This window comes from Schistocerca nitens, chromosome 1 (assembly GCF_023898315.1).
Source record: "Schistocerca nitens isolate TAMUIC-IGC-003100 chromosome 1, iqSchNite1.1, whole genome shotgun sequence".
Classification (NCBI taxonomy): domain Eukaryota; kingdom Metazoa; phylum Arthropoda; class Insecta; order Orthoptera; family Acrididae; genus Schistocerca; species Schistocerca nitens.
In genome coordinates this window covers 9366977-9383639 of record NC_064614.1, presented here as the reverse complement: position 1 = coordinate 9383639, position 16663 = coordinate 9366977, and the positions used below count along the sequence as shown (strand labels likewise).

The following is a 16663-nucleotide window of genomic DNA, read 5'->3' as shown; positions in this document are numbered from 1 at the left end:
GCTCGCGTACCGAACCGATCTGCAAAATGGCGGACAGATACAGAATAGGGACCCTGTCCGCAGCTCGTTGTCTAGTGGCTAGCATTGCTACCTATTGATCAGAGTCCTGGGTTCGATTTTCTCTGTGTGGGGGCTGGGTGTTTGTGTAGTCTTCATCATTTCATCAGCATCATCAGCATCATTCGTGACAGTGGCTAGTTGGACTACGTAAAATTTGGAACTTCTTATGGACACTGATGACCGCGCAGTTGAGTGCCCCACAAACCAAACGGTGTGTTATTCCTTTCGACACATCGAAATTAAACACATAACCCAATTGTAGTTGGCATACACTTCATCACAAACACAGGCCCTTAATGAAATTAACAGTAACAGTGATTATAATAAAAGGCACCTGCCCTACAGTACCACTAGCAGGACTCAGATTAAAACATTAATCCATTTAAGTCCTATAGACACAGATCTTTCAAAATTTACTAAACCAATTTTCACTAGTTAAAACAATGTTCATTAAACCACCATTAATCAAATTTAACTGACATAACTGAATCATACAAACCCTTTAAACATGCTTCATGACTTAAATAGAAACTGGCTTTCACATAACTCATATCAAATTCTAAAACTGCTTTCAAGAACTAAGACATTTTCCATGGACTGATCTGAAGCAATTCTAAAAGATTAAAAGTATTATCAGATTAATACACTCAACTAGGCTTCTCTTTAGTATTACTTACAGGTATGAGGTTCACACACATTTCATCCTCAGAATATAATAATACAATATTAAATAGTCTTAAAATGGGGCCGTTTCTATTTTATGTTGAAAATTAGTGAGGGACGCGAGCAGACCAAAAGTTTCTAACAGATACAAGAGATTCACGGACCAGAAGGCGAAGTAGAACTAAACTTATGAGCTATAATTAAGCTTCCGGAAAACCACAACGCTCCACCGGAAAGATGGAATTGCCGATACTAACAATGTAACAATAGACACCGATCCAGGTCCTTAAATTTCCCTTATCCTCCGTGATACCCCGATCGGAGTTTGCTCGCGTCGACCACTGCCAATTATCTGAAACATAAAAACATCAGCGACAGACAAAATTCTGGCGCGTCAGATACACAAAACATATCTGCCTAACTGGTTATAAATAAACTTTTAATTATGTACGGCACAAAATGAACCCAAGCAGAACTAATCTACATTACCACATGCCCAGTAACCGCTCTTAAAATTTGATAGCCAAGTCTCTAGGACAAACAAATACAATAATAACATAGAAAAAGGAAATAGGGAAAACTATTTCGGCCCGCTTTCGAACGCCAGGCACAGACTTACGCACTATTTGGTATGACTTCTAGCTACGCATTAAGCACTGCTTCATGTCTATTTTTTGTGCGTAGCTGGCACTCTGTTAAATGACGTCAACATATCAGGCGGCCAGACCAAATTCAGTGACAAGTAACCGAAACAATCAAGATAGTTTTCAGTGCACTTGGGTGTTCAATTAACATGAACAGAACCCACCAAAGAACAATTCGACGACTCCAATTAATTCACCTTGAGTAGCATGTAACAGACGCGAAGGAAATCTGTTCTTCAAATCTCAAGAAAATCCCAATCACTGTAGGCAGCGGATCTGCATTCTATCGACTAAACACGCTGCAGCAGCTGGCCACGCTCCTCCGTCGTACCGACTCGGCCACTCGCCACACTGCATACATCCAGATCGCCACACGTCACTGTCTCTCACACAGCTGCGCCCGCCGCAGTTAAATAGCCATCCGCTAAAGATGCGAAGAAGACAAGCAAGCACCGAAAATCGACCCCCCAGGGGATCCACAACTCTTTTGTGGATACGTGCGTAGCGAGCACGGGACCCCGAGCTGATGTGGCCTTCCTTCCTTTCCGGGCTGCATACCTTCCCTTTCCGCATCCTTCCCCATCCCCCATCTTCGCCACCCCCCCCCCCCCCCTTCACCTCTGGCTCTTTCTTCCCTTTCTCTGGGGTTATGGTTTGTGCCTACGTCCGGAGACGGACGCTTGTACATATACTACATTCTTCGCCTTCCTTCCTTGCTTGTAAGTCTTCATCCTTCCTTTGTCCTTCTTCTTTCCTTACCTCTTCTCTCTACCTTCTCCGCTGCGGCGTTTGAGACCTCTCTTCTTTCCTTTCCCTTTCCCTTTCTCTTTCTTCCTCCCTGTGCGTGTCTGAAGGCCAACCCACGCACTTCCATGCGTAGCCGGTGACGGGGTAACGCGTAATTCCCCGCCCCGGGTAGACAGGTAGGACACGTACGTACCCCCTGGTAACGGCCAGGCCCAGGGAGGGGTGATTACCCGAGCTGATACCTTCCGAAAGTGCCGATTGGTCCCTCCGTCCGTTTGTCGGGAGGTGTGACCTGAGGTGTGAACAATCACCTAAGGCGGGAGTGCCCTCAGAGAGGGCCCCCACAAGGGAGGAGCGCGCCATCGGAGACGCCGGTAATCATGGGGGGATTCTTCCGCAATGGTTTCCTCACCTTCCACTATGTCTGCTCACAAACGTAAGTTCACTGAGTCTCAACCACAGTCAGTTCTTCCATCGTTGCCACAGTTCCTTGTTGTTTCTCGGTCTGACGAAGGTCACGACTTCTCCACGGTCAACCCTTTCATTATTCAGAAAGGTGTCGACGCAATTGCAGGTCCTGTAAAGTCTTGTTCCAGATTACGGAATGGCACCCTGTTGTTAGAAACAGTCAGTGCCCTCCAGGCACAAAAATTGCTGCGTACGTCACTACTACACACCTTCCCTGTCCGGGTGGAACCGCACCGTACCTTAAATTCCTCGCGTGGAGTCGTTTATACACGCTCCCTCGATGGACTGTCTGACGAAGAAATTCAGCACTACCTGTCTGACCAGGGCGTAACGGCTGTTCATAGGGTTATGAAAAGGGTTGACACGAACATCATTCCCACCCGCACTGTCTTCTTGACATTTGACAAAGTTCAACTACCATCGAAAATCAAAGCCGGCTATGAGATAATTTCCGTTCGCCCTTACGTCCCGAACCCTACGCGTTGCTATCGGTGCCAGCGGTTCAATCACACCAGCCAGTCCTGTTCCAATCCGGCCAAATGTGTTACGTGTGGCAGGGATGCCCATGAGGGTGCTTGTCCACCTCCATCCCCTCGCTGCATCAACTGTATGGGTGACCACGCCGCTTCCTCTCGAGATTGTCCCATTTTTAAGGACGAAAAGCTCATCCAGGAAATTAGAGTAAAGGAAAAGGTGTCGACCTTTGCTGCTCGAAAATTATTCGCCAGTCGACAGCCCACCGTGCCTCAGAAAGGAAAATACAGCGCTGTCCTTGCTTCTCATCGGCCAACAAAGGAGGCGGCCACGCAGACTTGCGACCTCACCTTTAGTGCCACGGTCGTCAGATCGGCCAGCGCAAAGATCGCCCGTTCAACCTCACCACTTTCGCCTGCCCACTCTCTGGCTCACCCTTCGTCGAGTTCTGCTAAATCTCGAGCCCAAAAGTCAGACACCAAGACTTCGAAAAAAGAGCATACTCGTGAAGAGTTTTTACGTACGGCAACTTCCCAACCATCGGTTCCTCCTTCCTCTAAACATCATACTTCCAAGAAGGCTACAAAGAAACCCTGTTCCTCTCCCTCTCCGCCAAGGCGTGTCCCATCTACAGTACCACCTGGCGGAAGTCGCCCTCGGCCGTCTTCTGTGTCGCCGAGGCGCACTGCTGGCGGCCGATCAACCGGCCGGTCGCTGGTGGCAGGAGCTGCTCCTGACCAACCTATGGATCAGGATCTTCTGCCTTCGGCTGAATGCCATTCCATGCTGTCGGTCGCAAGCTCAGAGCAGTCGTTGAGTTGACAGCGACCTTGGTCACATTCCTCCATTTTCTGTTCACCCTATGTCCATTATCCACTGGAATATCCGCGGTATTCGAGCCAATCGGGATGAATTGTCGATCCTCTTACAATCCTACTCGCCGGTCATCTTCTGTCTTCAGGAAACAAAGCTGCGTCCCCATGACCGCTTTGTTCTCCCTCATTTTCAGTCCGTCCGATATGATCTCCCCTCTGTTGAAGGCACTCCAGCACATGGAGGACTCATGATTCTTCTCCATGAAACTGTCCATTATCACCCAATCCATTTAAACACTTCCTTCCAAGCTGTCGCCGTCCGTCTTTCCCTTTCCGGATACACGTTCTCTCTTTGTACTGTATACATTCCATCGTCCACACCAATGGCACGAGCTGATCTCCTTCATCTTCTTGGTCAGCTTCCACCCCCATATTTGCTGGTTGGGGGACTTCAATGCCCACCACCCGCTTTGGGGATCTCCACATCCTTGTCCACGTGGCTCACTATTGCTAGACGTCTTCCACCAAGCAGATCTAGTTTGCCTCAACACTGGGGTCCCTACGTTTTTGTCTGCCTCCACGGCAAATTTATCTCATTTGGACCTTGCGGTCGGTACTGTTCCGCTAGCTCGGCGCTTCGAATGGTTCGCCCTTGATGATACACACTCGAGTGACCACTTTCCATGTGTCCTTAGACTGCAGCCTCAACGGCCATATATGCGCCCGCGACGCTGGAAGTTTGCTCAAGCCGATTGGACACTTTTTTCGTCTCTAGCGACATTCGATGACCGTCACTTTCCCAGCGTCGACGATGAGGTCACACATATTACCGACGTTATTCTTACAGCTGCGGAACATTCAATACCACGCACCTCCGAATTGCCCCGGCGCCCCCCAGTTCCTTGGTGGAACGAGGCATGCCGTGATGCACTACGTGAGCGGCGACGTGCTCTCCGCGTTTTCCGCCACCATCCTACTTTGGCCAACTGTATCCGCTATAAGCAGCTACGAGCGCGATGCCGTCGTGTCATCCGCGATAGCAAGAAGGCAAGCTGGAAATTCTTTCACACCTTCACTCCCTCCTCGGAAGTTTGGAGTCGGCTTCGACGGTTCTCAGGCGCGCCTAGTTTCTCCCCGGTCTCTGGGCTCACTGTCGCGCATGACACATTAGTGGACCCCATCGCAATTTCTAACTCGTTGGGTCAGCACTTTGCCGAGATTTCAAGCTCTTCAAATTACCTGCCAGCGTTTCTCCCGAAGAAACGTGCAGCGGAAGTGCGACCTCTTGCTTTCTCCTCTCAAAATCGCGAAAGCTACAATACTGTTTTCTCCTTGCGGGAACTCCAACATGCACTCTCTTGTTCTCGCTCCTCCGCCCCAGGACCAGATGGTATCCACGTCCAAATGTTGCTGCATTTATCAACCCATAGTCTGCGTTACCTCCTTCGCCTTTATAATCGAATTTGGACCGACAGTACTTTTCCCAGACGATGGCGGGAAGCTATCGTCGTTCCTGTTCCGAAACCTGGAAAAGACAAACATCTCCCCTCTAGCTATCGCCCCATTTCTCTCACGAGTAGTGTCTGTAAGGTTTTGGAGCGTATGGTGAATTACCGTTTAGCGTGGTGGCTGGAATCCCGCAGTCTTCTAACACCTGCCCAATGCGGATTCCGAAAGCATCGTTCTGCAGTTGACCATCTTGTTGCTCTCTCCACTTATATCATGAACAATTTTCTCCGGAAACGCCAAACGGTAGCAATATTTTTTGATCTGGAGAGAGCATACGATACCTGTTGGAGGACAGGCATCCTCCGCACACTGTTCTCTTGGGGCTTTCGAGGCCGGCTGCCCCTTTTTCTTCGCGAATTTATGGCAGAGCGCACATTTAGGGTGCGGGTGAACACTACTCTCTCCCGCACTTTCTCCCAAGAAAACGGGGTACCCCAGGGCTCCGTGCTGAGTGTTGTACTGTTTGCCATCGCTATAAATCCAATTATGGATTGTCTCCTTCCCGATGTCTCGGGCACCCTCTTTGTGGATGATTTTGCGATCTACTACAGCTCTCAACGGACCAGCCTTCTTGAACGACGTCTTCAAGGATGTCTCGATCGCCTCCACTCTTGGAGCATCGAAACAGGCTTCCGTTTCTCTCCCAGTAAGACCGTTTGTGTTAATTTTTGGCGACGTAAGGAGTTTCTTCCGCCCTCCTTACATCTAGGACCTGTCAACCTTCCGTTTTCAGACGTCGCTAAATTCTTGGGTCTTATGTTTGACAGAAAACTGTGCTGGTCCTCCCACGTTTCCTATCTTTCGGCTCGCTGTCTGCGATCGCTTAACACCCTCCGTGTCCTGAATGGTACCTCCTGGGGAGCGGACCGAGTGGTCCTTCTCCGCCTCTATCGCGCCTTAGTGCGCTCGAAATTGGATTATGGAAGCATAGTCTACTCCTCTGCTCGGCCGTCTATTCTTCGGCGTCTCGACTCTATCCACCACCGTGGATTACGTTTAGTGTCTGGAGCTTTTTACACTAGCCCTGTGGAAAGCCTTTATGCTGAGACTGCTGAACCTCCGTTGTCCAATCGGCGAGCGGTCCTTCTAAGTCGTTATGCTAGCAATCTGTCTTCCATGCCTGCTAATCCAGCCCATGCCCTTTTTTTCGACGCCTCATTTGATGTAGGGTGTGCTGGCCGCTCCTCCTCCCTACTACCCCCGGGAGTCCGCTTCCGTCAACTGCTCCATTCTCTTTCCTTCCACTTTCGTAAAACCTTCTTGACAACTTGGGGTACAGCACCGCCTTGGCTCCGTCCCCGGATCTGCCTGCTCCGTGACCTTTGTCGATTTCCCAAGGATGGTACCCCTACACTTGTTTATCGTCGGGCATTTGCTGCTCTATGTGCACAAATGACGGACGCCACATTTATTTACACCGACGGCTCGAAAACATCGTTAGGTGTAGGGAGAGCCTATATTGTTGGCGACTCCCCAAATCAATTTCGGCTTCCCGACCAGTGTTCGGTGTATACTGCGGAGCTTTACGCTGTTCTCCAGGCTGTCCACTACATCCGCCGCCATCGGCGGATACAGTACGTTATCTGCTCAGATTCTCTCAGCTCTCTCCTCAGTCTCCAAGCTCTTTACCCTGTGCACCCTCTGGTCCACCGGATTCAGGACTGTCTGCGCTTGCTCCATCTGGGGGGCGTCTCGGTGGCGTTCCTCTGGCTCCCGGGACACGCTGGTATCTGTGGGAATGAGGCGGCCGATATAGCGGCCAAGGCTGCAGTCTCTCTTCCTCGGCCAGCTATTCCGTCGCTTCCCTTCACCGATCTACGGAGCGGTTTATGTCGCAAAGTTGCTCATTTATGGCATGCGCATTGGTCAACACTTCCCAATAATAAATTGCGGGAAGTGAAAGCTCTTCCTTGCGCTTGGACTTCTTCCTCCCGAACGCGTCGTCGGGAGGAGGTAATTTTAACTCGACTCCGGATAGGGCACTGTCTTTTTGGCCATCGACATCTTTTAAGCGGCGATCCTCCCCCACTCTGTCCCCATTGCTCTCAGCTGTGGACGGTAAGACACCTTTTAATTGAATGCCCCTATTTTAATCCGTTACGCGCCCGTCTACAGCTATCGCCTGATCTATCGTCGATTTTAGCAGATGACACGCGCTCAGCCGACCGCGTTCTCCAGTTCATTAGTGCTAGTGAAATGACGTCAGTCATTTGAAGCTTTTTTTGGGGACAACCACCCCCTTTCTGTAGTGGATTTTTAAGCCTTCCTTCTGCTTTTAGTTTCTCCAATTTTATGACTTTGTTCCCATTGCTGCTGATTTTCAGTTTCGGTTTTTTTACTGTTTCCTAAGTCACAGGCTGGGCGCTAATGACCATAGCAGTTTTGCGCCCTAAAACCAAATAAAAAAAAAACACCGAAAATCGACTCTCAACGATCGGCATGACAATCGATGGAGAGTGGCGCCTGCAGCACACCAGCTCACCAATCATCATCAAACAATGGGCCACTTGGTAAAAATTACTCACAGGAATTATTTCAAATGAGGTTCTTCTTCCTACCTTCCTAGTACTTTTATATTCTCTCACTTTACAGTTAGTATTGTTTGTAGGTGAAGATTCTTCCATATTCCGTCTCCTTTTCACAAAACCTTTTATCTTTTAAAATTTTGGTTCTCAATTTTTTTTTTGTTTCCTTCTAAGTCGTTTTGAGTATCTTAAAGCCTTCGATTGTTGTTATTAAAACATTGAAAGATTCTTTTGGTTGATATATTGTCTCTGGTTCTTTGCACATATCGAAAGAAGCTGGCACCCCTTTACCAGATTGTGTCTTGAGAATTTGTAAATTTTTTTGTATTACTTTGTGTTGTTTAATTTGTTGTTACCGTTTTCGTCTGTGGTGAGCCACAAATTTTTCCAAGGATTCTCCATTTTTTCTCAGTTTTGTGTTCCTCTGATTTTACGTGTGGTATACAATCTGCTGCATAGAAGACTTACAGTTTTATAACTGATTAACACAGTCTATTTTCGCTTTTAGAGAGAGTGATATTTTATTGTAAGTGTCCTTTCTGAGTTAATACACCACCTCTTTCTTCGGGATCTGGTTTTCTTTACTTATCTTTAATTAGCATGAATTTTCTGTCATGTATTTATTACGATCTTAAGAGAAAGGAATTCCATACTGTAGGTTAGTTTGGACGCTAGAGTGCTCTACTAGGCAAGTCTTTACTGTAGACGTTGTGCCCTTGCTTTTATATGACTTTTCAACTGAGTCACCCAACCACTCACAGGGAGATACACAGTTTAAAGTGAAGTAGGAACTTTGGGCAACAATGAATTTTGCATATATACAAATCATTACTGGTACCATCATACAGAGGTCTCACTGAAGTCGTGCCACTGGTGTACTGTACATATGACTAGAATTTCTTTGGATTTTCTGCTAGATTTCGAGACACTCCTGTTGTGGAAACTGTTTCTTGCATCTTGCGTTGAAGTTCGCGCCAAGTTTCGAGCGTCTGAAAGCCCATCCAGCATTTTCCTTAAGCGATTTAGGGAAATCACGGAAAACCTGAATCTGAATTGCCGAACGCGGGTTTGAACCGTCGTCCTCCAGAATGAGAGTCCACTGTATTATCCACGGCGCTACCTCGCTCGGTGTTTTAGAGATTTTGTGTTCTTTTAAGTCTGTCATGAATGTTTTGTAGGTTCTGCAACGGTGTCATCTTTGCCATTTTAGCCTACCTTAGGGGACTTTTTTTTTATTTAATCTAATTTTTTTTGATTTCTGAATTTTGCCAACTATGAATTGCAAAGAACTTAAAGACTTCTTGGCTTTTCTTTTCTTCTCCTCCCAGAACCTCTTCATTCTTTCTTTTCTGTCTCTCTCTTCTCCTCGGAAATGATCCTTTTGGGCGTCCTGTTTGATGGTTTCTCTTGAAACAATTTTTGAACTGTTAACTCAGCTTCTGAACGTTCTTCGATTGTGGACCATCCGTGGTTAAGTCCAACTTCCGCTCATCTCTCTTATTTCATTTACCGATTTAGATGTGGCCTTTAACCTCACGACGTAGTTGAAGATACTTTGGTCAGTCTGCATCCGTTGACTAAGTCGCTGTCTGTAGAACATAAACCTCCACTTCCTCACAGCGTCCATCATCTTTTCAGTGTACTGGGAGAGTTCGTGGTTTTTGTTGTTGTTCTTCTTCTTGCAAGTCCCATCAGTAGTCTTTTGTGGTCAGAGTATTTTTCCTCAGAATCCTCCTATCTTTTCGAGTTCGTGAAGGTCTTCCCGTCTTTTATTCGCAAAAAAGACACTCCGAAGCGTATAATCCATCTACCGAGTTAGTGTGTCTAATTTTGGCCTTGTAGGATAACGCCCGTTTGTTGTATTTGTTCTGTGTTAGCTTGTAGGCCGGATCTAGTTTTCCAGCTCTCCCACCATTTGCCTATTTATCCAGTCCATTGGGTTGAATCCATTTAAACTTCTCTGCCCTCTTAATTATCCAATGATGTACTTCCATGCATTTCTCACTGCCTGTACTCGATGTATATCTTTTCGTAGGAGATTTGGGGACCCATTTTTTTCTGCAATTTCTCTCTCAAGCGTCTGCTCCGTTGTTGGCTAAGAGAGCAAGGACTCTCACGGTTCTAGGCGCGCAGTCCGGAACTGCGTGACTGCTACGGTCGCAGGTTCGAATCCTGCCTCGGGCATGGATGTGTGTGATGTCCTTAGGTTAGTTAGGTTTAAGTAGTTCTAAGTTCTAGGGGACTGATGACCGCCGATGTTAAGTCCCATAGTGCTCAGAGCCATTTGAACCATTTTTTGAAGAGCAAGGACTTCGACAAAAGCTAACCACTTGATTTCCAGGTACTGTCTTTTTCTCTTATTCCTTCCAAACTCAGAGCATCTTCCAGGTTTGCGTTTTTTTCTCCAGTGCGATGTGGAAGAGGATTAGGGATAATGCATCTGCTTTTCTGACCTCTGTCGCAATTTCAAACGGATTAGAAACTTCTATGAAGAACGTGACTTTCCAGATCGTATCTGTCAGTGTTCGTTTAATGACCCCTCTGTTTTTGTCAATTCCAAACTCTTGGTTCTGCTCAGTTTAGCATCACCTTACAATCACAAGATATTACTACCCGGCCCACGTGAACCTGTGTTTTTTTAACGAGGTGTTACTCTCAACAGGGATTAGGATTGGCTGTGGCGGAATTTTTCCATCTCTTATTAATTTACCTGGTATAAAACTATCAATATCGCGTCTTATGAATTTATTTGCTACAAAACCACCAATTGCAATCAACACTATTTCTTTGAATGTAAACCTCTTTTGATCGGTTCTTACGTAGTTAATATGAAAGACGCCGAACGACTTTTTGTCCGCTTTTTACGTAAATATAATTTGCGTTTATTTTTGATGGATTTGGGGGTTAACAGTATTCAGTCTCGCTACAGCGACCTTAAGGCTCACTTATCCATGTATGAATGATGACACACCCTATTTGCCCAGGATTGTTTTTTCACGAAGATCTCTAGTACGTTATCACAACCATTTTCTTTTCGATATTGTAATGCCTCTGTTATTCTGTTTGTTCTAGTACGTTACCACAACCATTTTCTTTTCGATATTGTAGTGCCTCTGTTATTCTGATTACGACGCAAAGTTCCTTAGAGCATGCATGCATATGTTGTTACATGCAAGCATGTCCAAATGAACAAGCCTGCGGCGACTACAGCCGTTAAGAAATACATTAAATGTTTTCGCAATTGCGAATAAAGACAACCATCAGTTGTGGAATGGAATGACAATGGAAATTTGTGCCGAGCCGGGACTCGAACCTGGATTTCGCGCTTAGCTCGAGCCGTCGCCTTACCATTTGGCTATCCTCGGACGATCACGGCCAGACCCAAACTTCCATTTGTCGTCAACCACGCGTCTACGAGTTGTACTCGTAAATCAATTATGCATATTCCCGTACAGGTCGCTTGCCCGGTACCGGCAGAAAAATACGATATTGCAGTGTATTTGTTATTCTGATTGCGGTGCAAAGGTCCTTTGGACACGCATGCACGTCTGACCTGTACGGGAATATACGTAACATACGAGTACAGGTCGTAGACAAATGGTTGGCGACAGTTGGAAGTTTGGGTCTGGCCGTGAGTCGTGCACGGATAGCCAAGTGGTAAGGCGACCGCTCGCGGTAAGCGACAAATCCGGGTTCGAGTCACAGTCCGGCACAAATTTTCATTGTCATTCCATTCTACAGCTGATGTTTGTCCTTATTCGCAATTGCGAATACATTTGATGCATTTTTCTTTTCGTGTGGGCTCCTGAACTGATTGCTCCTTAATTTTTGGAAAGAGTCTTTAGTACAGTTTCGAACAATGTTTTACGCGTACCATTGTATGAGAAGGTGCCTAATCACTATGAACGACACTCTTTGGGCTGGTAAGCTTTCTACAATAGGTTGGAACTCATTGGCTCTTTCATACGCATGTTGTCATTAAGTGTGTTCTCTTACAATCATCGGCGGCCACAAGAGAAACGAGGTCAGATGAATTCGCAGCTTTTCTTGGGCTTTCTTCTCAGTTTTTGGTGATTGGCAGTGATGCTTGACAAGCCTTTAGTACACACTCATCATTTAAGCTGAGAAGAACCACTTGGCTTGGTGATGACGGTCAACGTAATACTTCCACGTCTCTGTCATTTCTGTGTGCTCGACATTTAAAAAGCCCTGGCACTGGTCATCAGTATTTTCTTTTTTTCATTCTTGTGTGTGTGCGCTTTGATCAACATATGGTTATTGTTTTTACATTACCAGTTGATGAGTAGTCTGACATGGAGTTAGTACACTACTTGTGCCGCCATTATTAAATGAAATAAATGAATTTTGCGTTGAGAATGGAATTATGACGCTCTGAAACTGCTTTGTGCAAATAAAGATATGTAGAAACTACATGGTGAACATTTGTGTTGCGTTTCTCATACACAATGAACGTTGTAGCGGGCCCAGCCAGTTCCACAATAATTTGGAGAGACGTAAAACAGATTGGAAAACTTTCAAAACAATAGATCAGCGTATAGGTCTAGGACAATTTTTCTGCAAATACAATGGGACCAGAAGCAATCCCAATTCATTGTCTTCGTTATTGCATGTTTCTACTGTATAGTTCTTCTGAAGATGACCAAAAAAGTCTCTTGGGTTCCCTTCTTTCCAGAATTCGAGTGTTTCTTCAAGAGAGGTACGTTGTTACTGCAATTCCTGGACCAGCGGTCGTTTTCATCTCAGCAATAAAACATTCCAGATTATCTTCATGGGTTGTATTAGTGCGTAACAAGATGTTTAGCGCCTTCGGTTGCCAGGTATCTTATCGAAATTTTTCGTACAGCTAAATTTTTCGTACAGCTCGGAGTGCGTTTGTCTCTGGAACCAACAATGTCACAAGCGGTGCTTCCTGCAGAACGCGAGCGGTAATTGTTGCGAGCGTTACCACAGATCATTGTAAAATGAAGTGTAAGGGCTGGTGCTTATCTGCATGGAGATACAGAGGTAATTAAAATATTATTCTTCAGGTTTGAAAGCGGTTTCCATTTACTACGTTTTTATAAGTTGGCTAGTCATGCCAGCCAGTTGTGTTGGATAATTGGAATACATACGTCAAAACGGTCAAATATTGGATTTGGTACTTCGCTTTATTAACACGCCAAAGAAAACAACATTCTCAACAGAGATTGGTGTTTTTCGTTCACTGGCAGGACTAACAGACGATGAAATAATAAATCAGTTGGGCACAGAACTATGATTTTGAGTTCGAAGATAACGAAAACGACTTCTGAAATAAAAGTCGGACAGATTCAGGAAACTGGTAACTTTCGTAGGCAACTTCCAATAAGGAACCTCGTAGTCATGCGCAGCGAAATTTAAACCAGTATGGAAAAGAAATGAACAGGATTCTTACAGGCACATGGTTATGTAACTTTAGACTACTCTAATGACATATTTAATAATTAGCTACATTATTGATACAACAGATTGTAAAAAGACAATTTTTTTCTTTTTTCTCAAGCAGATATTCACTAACACAAATTGTTGCGTCACAGTCAGTGTCTAATTATAATCTTATGAAGCTGTTAGTATACTTTCAGGACTTCTTGTGAAAGTAGCTGAGTTTATTAATCTAAGGTAGTAGAACTTTTCAGAAAATCATTTGATACCAATTTAGATTAAGTGAAAAAATTCTTTGAATGTTGCATTTCCACAACAATAATCTGTTATCCTCGTTTGGAAATGTTTCGGACTAGAGGAACAAGAATTCCCAAGCTATCAGCCAACATTACCGGAAACAGATTCCTCCTCCTTCAGGTCAACCTGAAAGTAGTTGATTATGACCTACCAACATTGGCATTGATGAACAAGTGATCCCTTCATGGGCATGTTGGTGTGTGATGGTATTTTAGAGACAAATCAAATCCTGTTGGAATAAAGGTTTTTGTAGTAGCATTATCGAATGGTGTACCCTTCAACTTTGAGTATCAGGGGACAGCAACGTCTTTTGAAAGCACAGTTAATTCTGTTCCCTAAAGTATACACATTAGAGGGAACTGCGTGACACTGTTCCTGCAGGGTCATGTGTCCTTATTAACAGGTATCTTACATTGATCTCATTACTTGGTGAATTACTGAAAAATATTTCTGCAACGGGTACTGTTATGTACAGTTGAATACCAAAATTGATATTGTTATAAACAAATTCTACTATGAAGAGCACTGGAAGAATCAACCACAATCAGGTGGTTTGGTGGGATGAAAAAATTGACATAATTAAGTGGTTATATAAAAGACGGATAAGCCTATATCTGATTTCAAATAATTTTGGTATCGAGTCTACAGATAAATATATGCGGTGGTGCAAAAACAGAAGAAATATGTGGAAATAGACTGCCCGTCCATATTATGTGAATAGAACACTAACATATGAGAGGCATTGATGTAGTAGATCCAGTATGGTAGATACAGTAATAAGTAAATATGTGATAAGAATCGAAAGAAATCAACAATAAGAACAATTTTTCACTTCTTTGGTATCTGTCTGATGCGTCCTGGCTACGACACAGAACCGCCACCTAATGTATCAGCAGCAGTCTCCAGCAGAAAGATATTCTCAACTATGACCAATTCAAAGCAGCTGTGGCAGAACACTGTCTACACACAAAAATTTACCACCCAGTTGCAAGCAATTTCAAGTGGATAGGCTGTTGAAATAGAAGCTGCAGAAATGCTAAAACAAGGAAGTGGCACCAATACCACACAACTGCAAGAAAAGTTTGTCCAAAGCATATGCCTGAAAGCGGAAAAACAGATCGAAGTGTTGGACTCTCAGGCTGCAACTAATTTAAATTTGAGATGCATGTCATATAAAGTGTTCCTTTGTTTTTACAATAACAAAAATTGCTTTAGCAAATTCACACAGAGTTATAATTGAAGTGCGTATGTATGACAGTTGTATAGCTTAAAACCCAAAGTATGATGTACTTCCTGTTAGGCCCTTTTTTCTGCAATGAAAAATGTTTTTGAAAGTTGTATCTTAATTCATGTACATCAAGGGTAATAAAAAAAGTTTTCCTTTCAAGTCATTGTGCATATTGCTATGGGACTGAAAAGGATAATGCAATAATGATAGAACAAATTTTTATTGAATTAATAAGTTTTGATGCTATTCTTGCATAGATATATTGGGTGAAATGGTCTATATTTACTTAGCTCTCTTGACTGCTGTTAACACACATCAAAGCATTACAAAGGTGCTGAAAATTAGATGATAGTAAACATTTTTTTACCAGAAGTACTGTGATATGACTCTCCAAAGTTACACAACAAGGTTTTCAACTTTTGTTTCTATAAGCCATACTTCTATACAAGACTTCCTTTTGATGCACATATTTTCACACTTTTTTCACTTTAGAATTTGTAAGAGGGTCATTATGCCTTCCGTTTGATATGCAGTCACTCCCTGTTGCTAACGTACCAGAACAATTTCATGGATCAGATCCCACAAAATCCCATTTTTAAAGTAAACAAAGTGAATATACATAAGAATAGCAAACTTAAAATCAGCATATCACACATCTACCACAGCTATGGTAATGTTGTGTTAGTGGTACATACATTGGATGCCAGAGAAAGCATTGCTATACAATTTGCTGAGCAAGGGCTTAATTGGAAGTGTGTCCTTCTGTCCTTGTCATCAGTTCTCTATAAGGCAATGTTTGCACTTGTGTTCAGTCATATCAACTTTAAGTGTTGTGTGAAATTTTCTTTGTGTGTATTACACTAAGGAACAATAGGCTGTGCCCAAATTATGAAATACCTAATAGCTGTGCCAATTTCATATCCCATTTTGTTCCAGATAAGCCATATGCCAGGCAGCCAGGTGTTTCCGTGGCAACTGATGATGGACAGGCCCAGCAACTACAAGGTGAGGAAGCTACGAACATTTCTTGGAGGAGGAATAAAATGGGTAAAAGCCATGTGCTTAGTTACAGAAAGAGATTCCATATGTTGACTGCTGCCGTGTTGGTTATGTGCTTACTCTACAGTAAATGTGTATGGTATGGTCAACTGATTCTTTGTTTTTCATTTTGTAAGGAAGACATACCTGTATGTTTATGCTACTTTCTGGAGGTTTTCAAGGAATGCTTGTTCTTCTGCCTAAAGCTATGTTACCATTTATTGAGATAACCACTGTGCTCAGAATTCAGGAAATGGTGTAAACTGTTGTGGCACTAGATAAATGTTTAACTGTCTGCAATTACAAACTAACTTCAGTTTGCATTGGAATTAATACAAATGAAAGAGTACCAGAAAAATGAACATTTTAGGTAGACCTTAAGTGGCAGGTGAGCACGAGCATACAGCAGTTGGTCGTGTCGAATTTTTATTGCGTGGTACTCAATTATGTTATGCCTGTTGTCAGTCTTCCAGCAAATCGTGCAAAATGAGTACTCAAGATTAGCTTAATTGTTAATATGTAAGAATTGGGAGGGTAAGTGTCAGACTTTTTTCAGTTCGTATTGCTCATTGGCAGTTAGCATCCTGCTTCGCAAATTTTCTCCCAGTTGCAGTGAGAGGCAGCCTGTCCCCAGTGTTATTCAATCTGTATATTGAACAAGCAGTAAAGGAAACAAAAGAACAATTTGGAGTAGGAATTAAAAGTCCAGGGAGAAGAAATAAAAGCTTTGAGGGTTGCCGATGACATTGCAATTTTGTCAGAGACAGCAAAGAA

At 44.0% G+C, this 16663-nt stretch overlaps 1 protein-coding gene across 1 annotated transcript in view; it reads left to right on the top strand.

The window, feature by feature from the left end:
- LOC126240282 (transformation/transcription domain-associated protein) overlaps window positions 1–16663 on the top strand; it is a 491514-nt gene that overhangs the window by 44914 nt on the left and 429937 nt on the right. Inside the window, exon 2 of the mRNA XM_049947913.1 lies at window positions 15788–15856. Within this exon, the coding sequence (XP_049803870.1) occupies window positions 15788–15856 (69 nt within the window). The remainder of the gene's footprint in view (window positions 1–15787; window positions 15857–16663) is intronic.